This window comes from Heterocephalus glaber, unplaced genomic scaffold (genome assembly GCF_053883595.1).
Source record: "Heterocephalus glaber isolate CG9 unplaced genomic scaffold, H.glaber_assembly_v1.0 deba00001442, whole genome shotgun sequence".
In the NCBI taxonomy this organism is placed as follows: domain Eukaryota; kingdom Metazoa; phylum Chordata; class Mammalia; order Rodentia; family Bathyergidae; genus Heterocephalus; species Heterocephalus glaber.
Genome location: NW_028258296.1, coordinates 34,880,982 through 34,893,271, shown reverse-complemented (window position 1 = coordinate 34,893,271; position 12,290 = coordinate 34,880,982). Strand labels below are relative to the sequence as shown.

Below are 12,290 nucleotides of genomic sequence, written 5' to 3'. Positions count from 1 at the left end.
TTTTGAATAAGGGTATTTTTTGAACAAGGGTCTCCACATGTTCATTGTGCACTGGGTTCCACAGATTCTGCAGCAGTCCTGCCCTTGAGTCATTAGCAGTTTTATTAACTATTAGAGGATTTCAAATATTGACAAAAAGAATGAGATGAAGTGGAATTGTCAGGGTTAAGGAACACCAGGTAAAGAAATAACTAGAAATGTCTGCCTCCTTAATTCCTGTATTTATAAGCCAGGAAAATATTCTTTGGGAAAGAAATAGAGAGTAGATCTAGGGATATGTGAGAATTTTTCTTCTTTTCATCATGAGCAGCTTTGGATGACAAATCTGGCTCTGTTGATCAAATTCCAGTGTCAGGACTTTAAGTGGCTCCTTTCCAAATGGGGGCAGTCCTGGGCAGGTGGTTCTACTTGCAATTCTTGCTATTGTCCAGCTTCTGACAGAACCCACCCCCTTCATGGCTATGTGCTGATGTTGTCTCCTCTGTGAGCAGACCCTGACCATGCTGTTCAAAATTGCAACTCTCTCATTTTCCCTCCTGATTCTCCATTTTACTAATTTTCATTTAAATATGTACGTCTTGACACACAATAGGTGCTCGAAGCCATCAGTTGGATAAAGGCATGGAGAATGAGTTGATAAAACACCTTCCTAATGGTTAAAGCTAAGGCTTAATGGGAATAAAAATGGCGGCTATCTTGTTTCCTCTCTACTCCTCAGTTGGGTCTAGTTCCTTTTGCACTTATCTGAGCTCTCCTTCATACAGGACTATTTTTGAAAGTTTTGATTTCCAGGAATTTTCCAGTTTGGGCATCTTCCTATTAGGAAAGGTATTTGCCTATGTCTCCGTAGAATGGAGCTAAGACACTGTTCCTCCCTTGTTGGGGAGGATGTCAGGAGTGCATGGAATGTTACTCCTCCCAAGGAGACCTCTTTGTGCCCCAGGGAATCTAGGGGTTCTTTTCCCCATTCTTCACTGTGGGCTTTGTTCCCTTCCAGAGAGGAACTCTGGGGGGATAACTGCCAATGAGACATTCAGCTTGTCCTTCATCCTACTCTTCTCAAAGCTGCAGGGGACATTGTGTCATCAGTTTCAGCAGTGTGAAGTAAATTTCAAATTACTAGTATATTTCAATAGCTCTCCCTTTGTATAAAAATCAACTATTTGTTAAAATATGTACTAACTTGAAAATAGCCTTGAGACTTTTAATGTATGAAATATAATATTTAATCAGTTTGAAGCAGCCCTGTTTTTGAATTATATTTGAAAGCTGAAGTCTTTGGCTGAAAGGTACTTTGGGTATTAATTTAGTAAGGTATGAGTTGTATATGAATGAAGTAATGGGGGAAGGACATGAAAGTGAGTAATTAAGTAGAGTGTATATTTGGTGCCTGCAACCCGAAATGCCTTCTTTAAACAATTGTTTCTGAGTACTTTCATCATTTTGCCTTCATTGTCTTTAAATTATTGAGGACTCTGACTAATCTAAAATTCAATTTACTGATGTAAGAAATGAATGGAACCATCACAGTAATTTAGTTTTCAGTTTGAGAGCCTAACTGCTATATCCAGTACTTAATGTGCTTAAAAACATTTTATTTAGAGAAGACTGTCACTTTGTTTTATACAATTACAGGTGTATATATTTATCTTTTCAATTTTTTGCAGTCCTTATAGTGACTTTTTAGACACTTGAAACCGGGTGGAATAAATATAATAGTAAAGATTATTTTATTTCATAGCCAGGAATTGGTGAAACACATTTTAATAAAAATTCAAACATCTTAGAGTGCAAAAGTTTTTCTTCCCCAAAATGAAGTCTGTGAGTTGCTGAATCTTGGTACATTGGGCAATTGCCTTCTGAATGTGTTCCTGAAGCATATGAAAACCATTTCAGTGTAGGCCAACAGCTAAAGTGAGAAGCTTGTCTTTGAGTTTTAGTCTAGGTCAAAGAGTCTGAAGGTTTCAAGTACATCCAAAAGTGAAATAATCCTTCCAAACTCCCTGAATACTATGACTTTTTATTTTCCCAGGGAGAAAGGGAATAGCTGAGCTGGCTTTCTGGGTAAGGCCAGGGTGGGGAAAGCTGGCATTTCCAAGGGTGTTGGGCAGGGAGGAGAGGGGATGTGTTGTTTCCATGGACACCTGTGCTCCATTTTTCCTCTAGGTGGTGACAAATGTGACTGGATTTAGCCTGATGAGGTGTAGACTCCTGGAAATTGGTCCCATAAACTTTTTCCAGTTTTCCCTGTAACCTTTATACAAGTATGTTACTTCTCAGCTAGAATTACTTTGTGATCTTACATTGGAGATTTATTTGACTCTTTCTAATAGGATATGTTTAGGTTAATGGAATAATTCGAAAAAGTAGTTTAATTTTAAAAAAACATCAAAAAAGCCTCTTTCAGGAACTTTTGTACTCTCGTGACTGCTCTTAAGGTGTGATGACCCCTAGTCTCTTTTTTTGCATTTGGAGCCTCAGTGGAAATTCCTGGTGCTCCCGAGTAACTGAACATCGCTGTTTCTCAGGAATATGTGTGGCTTCAATGAGAGTTTCAAGGTACTGAGGGCTTAAACTAGGGTGAACCTCAATTCAAAAAAAGGAAAGGGTGGTCTCGCATATTCACTGAAGACATGATTTCATTTAGTTAGGAGATAGAAGCAATTAGAAGTAGAGCTTATGACCACATAATTCACACAGGCTTGTAAAGTAACCTTTAGACAACAGCTGTAATGTAAAAGGCCTATGCCAAGAACAGCAGAGCACAGTGGAGTTCCTGTCCTTTCAAAGCAGGACAGCTGAAATGGTGACTGGGTTTAACAACAAAACAAAACAAACAGTCCAGGCCAGGGGTTTCCGAAGAAGGGAAGATACAGTAATTAGAAGTTAGACATTTTAAAAAGTATCGCTTATGGAAAAGGGACAACTTCTCAATGGACTCCTGGTTCCTTATCACTGGCAAAGGAAACATTTTCACTTATTGAATCCTTCCTGGAGGTAACTGAGATACTTTGCCCATTTAATAAAATTCCTAAATTAAGATTAGTATTATTAGTTATGCGATTAGAATTTGAACAGCAAAGAAAGAGAGTCTCCTACCTATCTAGATACAGCAAAAGTTTTTGAAAAGTATTCCTTTCTTCCTGACAGATAACTTCAGTAGCAGCAAATGTGAGAAAGTAGGGTGTTAATTTCCAAAGATTTTTTCCTTAAAAGATTATATCAAAAATTGCAGTGAATGATAAACAACTGTATCATAGATTTACAAGTTCCTGCCAAATACAACATTTTATAAAATAAAAAACAAAGTAGCTGTGTCACTTAAGAAAAGTAGTTCATTTCTGCATTGACTCTTTCCCAGAACAAACATAAAAAATCCATTATTTTCCTTATCAGCATTAACGAAATATTTTCCAAATCCACTGCATGCACTGCATTCCTCTATCAGAATCTTATTCAGTTTATAACTGTACTGGAAACCGATCTCTGAGAATTAATCTGATGTGTCCTTTTACCTACTTTTCTCTTGTTTAACGCTTAGCTTAAGAATACCCCGGTACCAAAAAAAAAGAATACCAACCTTCACTTTAATTCTGTTAAGCTTTCTGGGACATACTATGACACTAAAAATAAAAAGTTGTAGGTTATTTTATTTCTTTTACTTCCCTACTCCCTTTAAATAATTTGAACTTTTTGCTGCATCCATTGCCTGAAAGTTTCTAAAACCGGGGATCTGAGTTTTGACCTAATGTCTGTCAAATAGAATTTTCATTTTTAAGGTACAAAGAAGGTAAATGATAGCTAACCAGTCTACCTTCAAAACTTTGATTGCTGTTGAAGATGTAGGCACTGTCTATGAAAATCAGGAGCTTTTGCCCTGAACTCCTACAGAGGGTCACAAGGGTTAAGAGAAGCAGAGACACGTCCACGAAAGCTGACACTTCTGTTTTTCCACTTACAGGGGCTCATGACAGGGGCAGCTAGCAGCCGTGCCGTTCCTCTAAGCAACCACCTTAGTGAGTTATAACTGCGCGCAGACTTACTGTGATGGCTTGGAGTCTTCCCTTCACCAGCTCAGCTTCTTCCATTCTAGAAGTCAAGGGCAGGCAGACGCTGAAGGAAGTCCAAAGCTACCATAAATCAAGGAGCCTCCTTGGGGAGAGTAGCAGGGGTGACAAAAGAGAAGCAGGGAGAAATCCGCTCTTTGCACCAGGGAGAAATTGAGAAATTCCTGACTTGTCAGGAGCGCCTCTCAGCAGATGCACGGATCAGGCCAGACAGACACATGTAATGAGGGTGTGCTGGGGAGGCAGACGCTGAGGCTGCTGGCACGAGTTGACTGACAAGTTTGAACGGCAGCGGCACAAGCCCTTTTCCTTCAGGAGCTGCCAGCTCTTTGTTGTAATGTGCGCAGTTAGCAAGGCACATTTTCTTATTAACTGTTCCTTACCCAGTCCATTATTTTCCAGGAGTGGCACAAGGAAGCCACATGCTTAGTGCTCACTCCGCCTGTGCTCCAGCAATCCGCAACCCCTGCCCCTGCCCGCTGTGGGTCTGTATGGGTCTCTACCAAGTTAGTTTGCCTGCACTCTCCCTCCAGCTCGCAAGCAGAGAGCCTCACCCTGCCTGGGTACATGTACCAAGCCACTTGTTTGCCTTTCTCCTTGTGTTTGGCTTTAATAATAATTGAACCTTCCAGAGTTACTTTTGAACTTCATAGAGTGATGTTTATATCAGGCTGTCCTCCTCTCCCTCAGCTTCCCACTTTCAGTAGTTTGTTGTAAATGTTGGACTCATAGGTCATGGAGGACACAAAGGTGTTAACGTGACAATATTAAAAAGCTGGCCCACCACAAGTGCTCAGTGTGTTGGTGCTCAGCTTGCACTTGCAGTTCTTTCTTGGACCTTGTTCAGAAATGACACTCTTGGCTTTCAGGATGGTGCCCATTTTGACCTTATGAGTTACACAAGAGAAAGGAGTGAGCTTTAGAAAGTGTGATGAAACATTTTGTAGACACCAGCAGCCTGATACTATAAAAATTCTCTTACCCTTTAGAAAAAGGCAGTGAAGCCCAAAGAAACTCAGGTCAAAACAGACACAATGTTTTGCCATAGACTATGTCTGTTTTCTTTCCTTTACTGGTTCTTTAATAAAATTTTGATGTAGTGATCCTAATATCATCTACCTCATTATTATGTGTTTGTATGCCATCAAGCACCTTCCTATTAGCATATGACCAAAGAGGTTAAAAGGACAAACCAGTGCTTGCTTTGGCAGCACCTATACTAAAAGGACAAACCAAACACTGAACATGTGATTGAATTTCCTTTGAATTTTTGACATTAGTAATCGTGATATCTAGTATTTACTGAGCATTTTCTATAAGCAATGTGTTTCATCCTATTTATCTTACAAGATGTGGAGCAATAGGTGCTATCCTTATTTTAAAAGTGCAGCAACAGGTACAGGGAGGTAATTTACCACATAGCTAATAAGTAGTAAAGCCAGGATTGGGGCCTCAGCGGCCTGACTTTATAACAGCAATTATGAAAGCTTGCCCAAGGACACCAGGCAAGGTCAGGCACAGGCTGAAGGTTAAATCAGTCTTCATGAGAAAGAGTTACACTCTACCATCCTCCTCCATCCTTCCAGACACTTAAGGCTGGACCAAAACCTGTTGGGCAGAATCTTGTGGGGTTTTCTTCTAGAGAAATTTAAGCACTCTAATGAAATAAGATTTCCTCATTTTGTCATTTGGAACTCCCCAGACATGAAGTCCACATGCAAAGTCAATTACTTTAAGATGAAATTCATCCAAGAATTTGAATTTGCAAGAATTTGAATCATATTTGAGAGTGGTCTATTTATCCTTGTTACTGCATTCTCAAAAGAGACATTTAGGGAGACTAGCAAATAGGAGAATTGATTAGAACTGAGCTGAGTTTAATTACTAGTGGATGGATATTCAAGCTTAAAAAAAAAATCAAACCTTTAAAACTTTTATTGGCAGATCCTGGCTGAAGTTAAAGATAAGAGAGCAGTTGTGATAAATATCTCAGTCAGAATTGTAATTTTGCTGCCCAGGACAGATGGGCAGTCATTTAATTATTAATCTGAATCTTTTCCTAAAATCAACTTTTCTCTCCAGTCTCATTTTTGCTGTAGGAAAACTCAAGGATTTCCTAGTGTGTGTGTGTGTGTGTGTGTGTGTGTTTGTGTGTACGTGTGAAGGGACTAGATAAAATAAAAGAATCGGGGATTTAGGAAGGAGCAGAGTTGTGATGTTTGGTATCACGTGTTTATTCATTTGTCTAGTTGGTAGTATTTCAAGGATTTGTTACTCATTCATCTTGTACATATTTATTGAGCACCTGTCAGGCACAGTGCTAAGTATGTGGGCTACATAAATTAACAAAATTCCCATTCTTCTGAAATTTGTATTCTGGTAGGCAATAAAAGACAAATTAGTAAATAAGAAGAATATGGCAGATGAGCAGGATATCATGTTTTCCTGAGTCTTCTAAGAAACAAATGCTGTGGGTAGCATTCTAAATGTTAGGTTAAATGTGAAAAATATATATATATATCTCCTGTACATATAATAAATATGTATTTATTAGGATATATTATTATATAAAATATTATATATATTATTAGGATATATATCCTAATACTATTATATATCCTAATAATATTATATATCCTAATTTTATATGTGTGTGTGTGTGTGTGTGTGTGTGTGTGTATATGGTGTTATGGAACGAGACAGAAAGGGCTGGAGCTGGGACAATTTGGGAGACTCATGTAAAGGAGAGATGGAGGGAGATTTGCTTGAATCAGCCTAATCTGCAGTACAGTCTAAGGGACATTGGCAAGGGCATCAGAAAGTCTTGGGTCCAAAGTCAGGTGCCAGAGTGGTCCTGTGTCTTCCAGGAATGAGCCTACTTAAGCATTCCTGCCATGCCCAGTCACTGGCTGGGAGAGTCCCCAGGAAACATGGCTGAGAATGTAAACATAGGAAAGGATTTCGGAGTACAACATCTGAGACCTTTGATCACCCATGCTTCTGAGGATGGATGTCTGAGAGGCAAATTCTCATTGTAGCCACAGTGATAATAGTATGAAAAGAAAGAACAAGGGAGGAAAATAAAAATTTAAATTTAGAATTGGACCACTAAAATAGCTTCAGTGAGAAAAAAAGAATGGGAATGAGACCTTAAGGGGTGTGTGTAGAGTTAGCCATTAGGATGTCAAGGAAAATAGTATAACAGGAAAATCCTGTGCAAAGGCCCTAGATGGACCACATCTAGCATGCTGTAGGATCAAGGCTAGTGTGGTTAGAGAAGGGGGGCTGAGGGAAGGGTAACAAGAGATGTGGTTGGAAATGCAACAGGCTCCAATCCATGCAGAATCTTGTGGGCCATTGTAAGGAGTTTGTCTTTTACTCTGTCTGTGTAAGGCAAGAAGCCACTGAGATGTTTTAAATAGGGGATTGTTTGGCAAGAATGGAAGCAGGAAGACTAGGTAGGATGCTGTAGTAGTAAGCCAGGTAAGAAGTGATGATGGCTTGATCTAAATTGGTAGCAATGAGGGCGATGGGAATTGTTTGAAGTGTAGATATATATTTTATATATATATATATTAATTGGTACATTTTAGGTATACAATACATTTACATTTATCATTGGGTGTTTGTACCAGAACATGGTGTATCTTAGTTGTTATTTTTTCTCCCATTACCTGTGCCCCCTTCACCCCCTCCAACCTTCCCTATTTACATAGACTTTGATTCCATTTTTTTTTCTTTCTCATAATTTTTCCTTTCCCTTCTTCCCTTTCCCCTTCCCCTCCTGCCATCCCCAAACCCTTGGACCTTTTCCTATTTCAAATTATCAATTATTCATTTTAATCATTTTCATCCTTATTTTGAAGTGTAGATATATTTTAATCTTCTTGGTAGAGCCAATAGGATTTCCTGAGATTGGATTTAAGATTTGAAAGAAAGAGAAGATTCTGGATAACTCTAAGACTCTTGACCTGAGCAAATAGAAGTTTCCATCAATTGAGACAGGGAAGCTGGTGAAATAGTATTTTTGTTTGAAGTTTTAAGGTGAGGATAGATACCAAGAGCTCAGTTTCCAACAGGTCAGTTATCCATATGGAGATGTTGAATAGACAATTACATATGGAGTTTAGAGTTGAGAATGAAATCTCAGATTGAAAAATTTATTATTATCTCTAGAAGTAAGCTGGATCAAAAAATATCTAGTATATTTTACAGAGTGATATAGTCTAGTGAGCTAGTGTGTATTAAAAGTATGTATTCATTACCAAATTCAGCCTTTTGTAGAACAGAGATACAGTAAAGTTCTATCTGCTTTCAAGTATCTTATTAAGCTAGTTTTACTAAATATTTTGTTGCCTGTCAACCAGTGTAAAAGAGGATGACAAGAGTTAAAAGTTATAATGCATTACCGAAATACATACTAGGAGTTACAGGGTAGAAGAGATTCTTAGATAGTACCCTTTCTTACAATGAATTTGCTATCTGATTGGAGAGGTGAGACACATACTTGAAGTAATTAAAGGACAAAAAAATCCATTACATTCACTGTGGGGAGTTGGTACATGTATGTAACACATTTTAATTCTTTTTACTTCCCCTTTCTCTCCATGAAAATGTATATTAATAAAAAAATCAAAAATCAAAAAGTAAACCAGTTATCATTATACTCTGGTAAGACAAAGTGTTCGCTGTTGCACTGGTTGAGACAGGATAGCACAGCACAGTTGCAGTGGTGGCAACCCATGGGACGCATGCTGCAGTGGGCAGGCAGAGCCCTCTCGGTCAGCATATGAGCCAAGTCATCCCAGACCTTGAAAGTGGGCAGCTAAAATATTTTTCAAATCTAAAAACACAAAAAAATGCAAGTATAAAATTCTACAACATTTGCAGACAGTCTACAAGCCATCAGGAAATCTACAAGGAATTTTCTAGTATTTCAGCAGCTGTAAAGGAGAATTTTAGTAACAGCTTTTTACAGTTTCATAAGATGGAGACTACCCTATGTTTTCTTACTTCTCCAGATAAAGCCAGATTTGAAGAACTTGATCTTTTCTGCTTACACTGGTTAGATTATGAAAATCTGGAAATGGAGTTATTGGAATTTCCAGAAAGCTCTATCTGGAAAAATAAATTCTGTGATGTGCACCCAACACTTGAGAAGATAGAGAAGATGGAGTGTGAAGGGATGACAAAGGACAGCACAGTTGGTAATTCTAAAAATGAAATCCTTGAAGTGTGGAATTCTCTGCCACATAATTTTAAGTCAATGAAAGCACTTGGAATTGCTTTTCTTACTTTGTTTGGATCATCTTATGCTTGTGAGCAGCTGTTTTCATCTTTGAATTTTACCAAATCTGATATAAGAAACAGACTAACTGATGACCTGAGCACTGCATGAGTTGCTGTCAAACTAAGGAAGTATGAGCCAAGATTTGACAAATTATCAGTGTGCACACAAAAGCAAAGATCACATTAATTGTGCAAAAGCACACCAAATGTGAACTTCTACCTTTCCATAAAAAGCTGTTTGGATCATTGAAAGCTCTGTTATTGTGTTTTTCTTTTAAGACGAAAGATGTTAATGTATGAGTTGTTTGTCCTAAAGTAAAACCTCAGTATTCAGATTTAATTGCAGTGTTGGTAAATAAGAGGGTTTTGGGTTGCAGTTTGGGCACTTGGTCTCTAAAAGGTTCACCATCACTGGCAATAGTGGATAACAGTGTGTTGCCACAAACACTAAGTGCAAAACAAATAAAAAAAGACAAGAGATTAATGTGAGTCGCAGCAAACCTACTGCATGGGTAAGGAAGATCTTAAAAGTAGAGGAGACATTTCTAAGGAGGAAAACATAATGTGTTAGAGGTCCAGAAAGAAGAATGTCCTGCCTGAAGCAGAGAGAGAATTAGATAGAAAGATAAGTGGATGAGGAGATGGGAGAGAAAAGATTAGATTCATATTTCAGGAATACAGAACAGTCAATTTTTCTTAGAACAGAGAGGAAGAGAGAAAGATTAGGTGGGAAGAACTATTAAGAAAGTAAGTAATATGAAGTATGAGTGCTTGTGAAAAGAATATTAAAAAATACTGATGTTTTATAAAATGAAAGGCCCTTAGAATTCTTCCTAGCCTCCAGAAGGTCAGAACATAGAGACCCAAAGAGCATTGCTGTGGTCTGAATGTCTCTTCTCAAACTCATGTTGGAAGTTAATCACCATTGTAGCTAGACTGAGAGGTAAGAGCTTTATGAGGTGATTAGATCAAAGGGATACCACCCTCATCAGTGGATTAAGATATTTTATGAGAATGAGTTAGTTATAAAAGGAGTACTTTGACCCCCTTTTCATGTCTCTTTCTCATGTGCTTTTTACCAAGTGATGCTGTATGTCATATTATTATGATGTAGCACAAAAGCCCTCATCAGCTGGGATGAGTTGATTGGGATCACTAGACCTCCAGAATCATGAGCTCCCAAAACTTCTGTTGTTTATAATTTAGCCAGTGTGTGATATTCTATTATCACAACAGAAAATGGACCAAGGCAAGGATGAATAGGAATGACAAAGTAAGAGGAGTACGAGTCCTTAAGAATGACAGCAATTAGAATGATTAATAGGGATATCCAAAAGAATTTCAGTAATGGATTAAATTGGAGAGATGGATGAGACCTTGATAAGTTCTAACTTAAGTATGACATGTAATAGAACAATATGGTGAATGTATAAATTAAAAAAATTATTACAGTAAAAGACACATTGTCATTAATCTTCAGAATGCTCCCTTGTGCTTCAAACACACTAATCCCATCATCCTCGCCACTTTCTGAAGCAGTTCTGGAAGTCCTTTTTCTTGAGAGTCTTTAGTTGTGCTGTTTTGGCTTCTTTGATGTCCTGAATCAATTCAAATTTTGGGCGACAGCTGGAAGTTGTATGATGCCAGATCTGGTGAACAAAGTGGAAGGATTAATGGTTTTATGAACCTGCTTTTCCACTGGATGGCATTTGGCAGCAACATTCACCATATTTTTTGGTCACACCTTGCAAAGACACTCACAAAAGAGGGCTTCCAAAACTGCTTCTGTAATTGTTAAGAATGAAAGGATAAGTGTGTTCAAAGGAAGGGGAAGTGTTTTAATTTAAATATTCTCTGTGTATTTTGATCCTCCCTTATACAAGATAGAAACTTGCATTAGTGATTTGTGATTGACAACCACAAGCATAAAATCCAATGAAATAGTGGAAGGAAGAAAATTCAAGGAAGCCAAAGGCAAGAAGTAAATATCCCTAGGATGTGTATGTGAAAAGAGTTTTCTAGAGCCTTTTTGAAACCAGATCCCTTGTTAAGAACTTGGGTGGTCACTCTTTAGACTCTTCCCTCAGACCAGTGATGGTGCTAACCTGAAAATAGGCAGTTTTCTTCCTACGGTATTTAGGAAAATCCTGACCCTGAGATTTATGTGTGACAACCAGTCCTAATTAATTAATTAATTTGCTGTACTAGAGGTTGCATCCAGGTCCTTCATGCTGAGCTGTGTTCTCAATCCTTTGTTATTTTTCATTCTGAGACAAGGTCTCAATATGTTGCTAAATTGCCCAGGCAGGTCTGAACCTGAGATCCTCCTGCTTCAGTCTCCCATAGGGCTGGGATTACAGGCATGCACCACAACACCTGGCTTCACTTTCTCTATTCTTTTTTTCTGCTTAAATTCTTTTATTTGATCCTCGGTACCCCCCCCCCATTCTTGTATTGATATATTTTAGGTATACAATACATTTACATTTATCATTGGGTGCTTGTACCTGTACATGATGTATCTTGGTTCTTATTTTTACCCATTACCTGTGTGCCTTTCACCCCCTCCACCCTTCCCTATTCACACAGGCTTTGCATTTTTTTCTTTTCTCATAATTTTTCCTTTCCCTTCTTTCCTTTCCTCTTCCCCTCCCACTTCCCCTACCCCTTTGGGCCTTTTCTTCCTATTTCAAATTATCAATTATTCATTTTAAACCTTATTTACACTTTCAGTTTCTCACACTAGAGAAACCATTTAGTATTTACACGTGTGTCCTATTTATTTCACTTAAGAGTATGGCCTCAATATGCATTCAGTTAGCCATAAATGTCTCTAATTTCTCATTTTTTATGGCTGAGTAGTACTCCATTTTATAAAAAACCCACATTTTCTTTATCCAGTTTTCAGGCGATGGGCAATCGGGCTGTTTCCAA

General features: G+C 38.1%; 1 protein-coding gene across 1 annotated transcript in view; it reads right to left on the bottom strand.

The window, feature by feature from the left end:
* Window positions 1-4,609, bottom strand: part of Palmd (palmdelphin) — a 62,908-nt gene extending 58,299 nt beyond the window's left edge. Inside the window, exon 1 of the mRNA XM_004869108.4 lies at window positions 4,044-4,609. Coding sequence (XP_004869165.2) covers window positions 4,044-4,088 — 45 coding nt within the window. The 5' untranslated portion in view covers window positions 4,089-4,609. The remainder of the gene's footprint in view (window positions 1-4,043) is intronic.
* Between the last annotated feature and the right edge of the window lie 7,681 nt (window positions 4,610-12,290).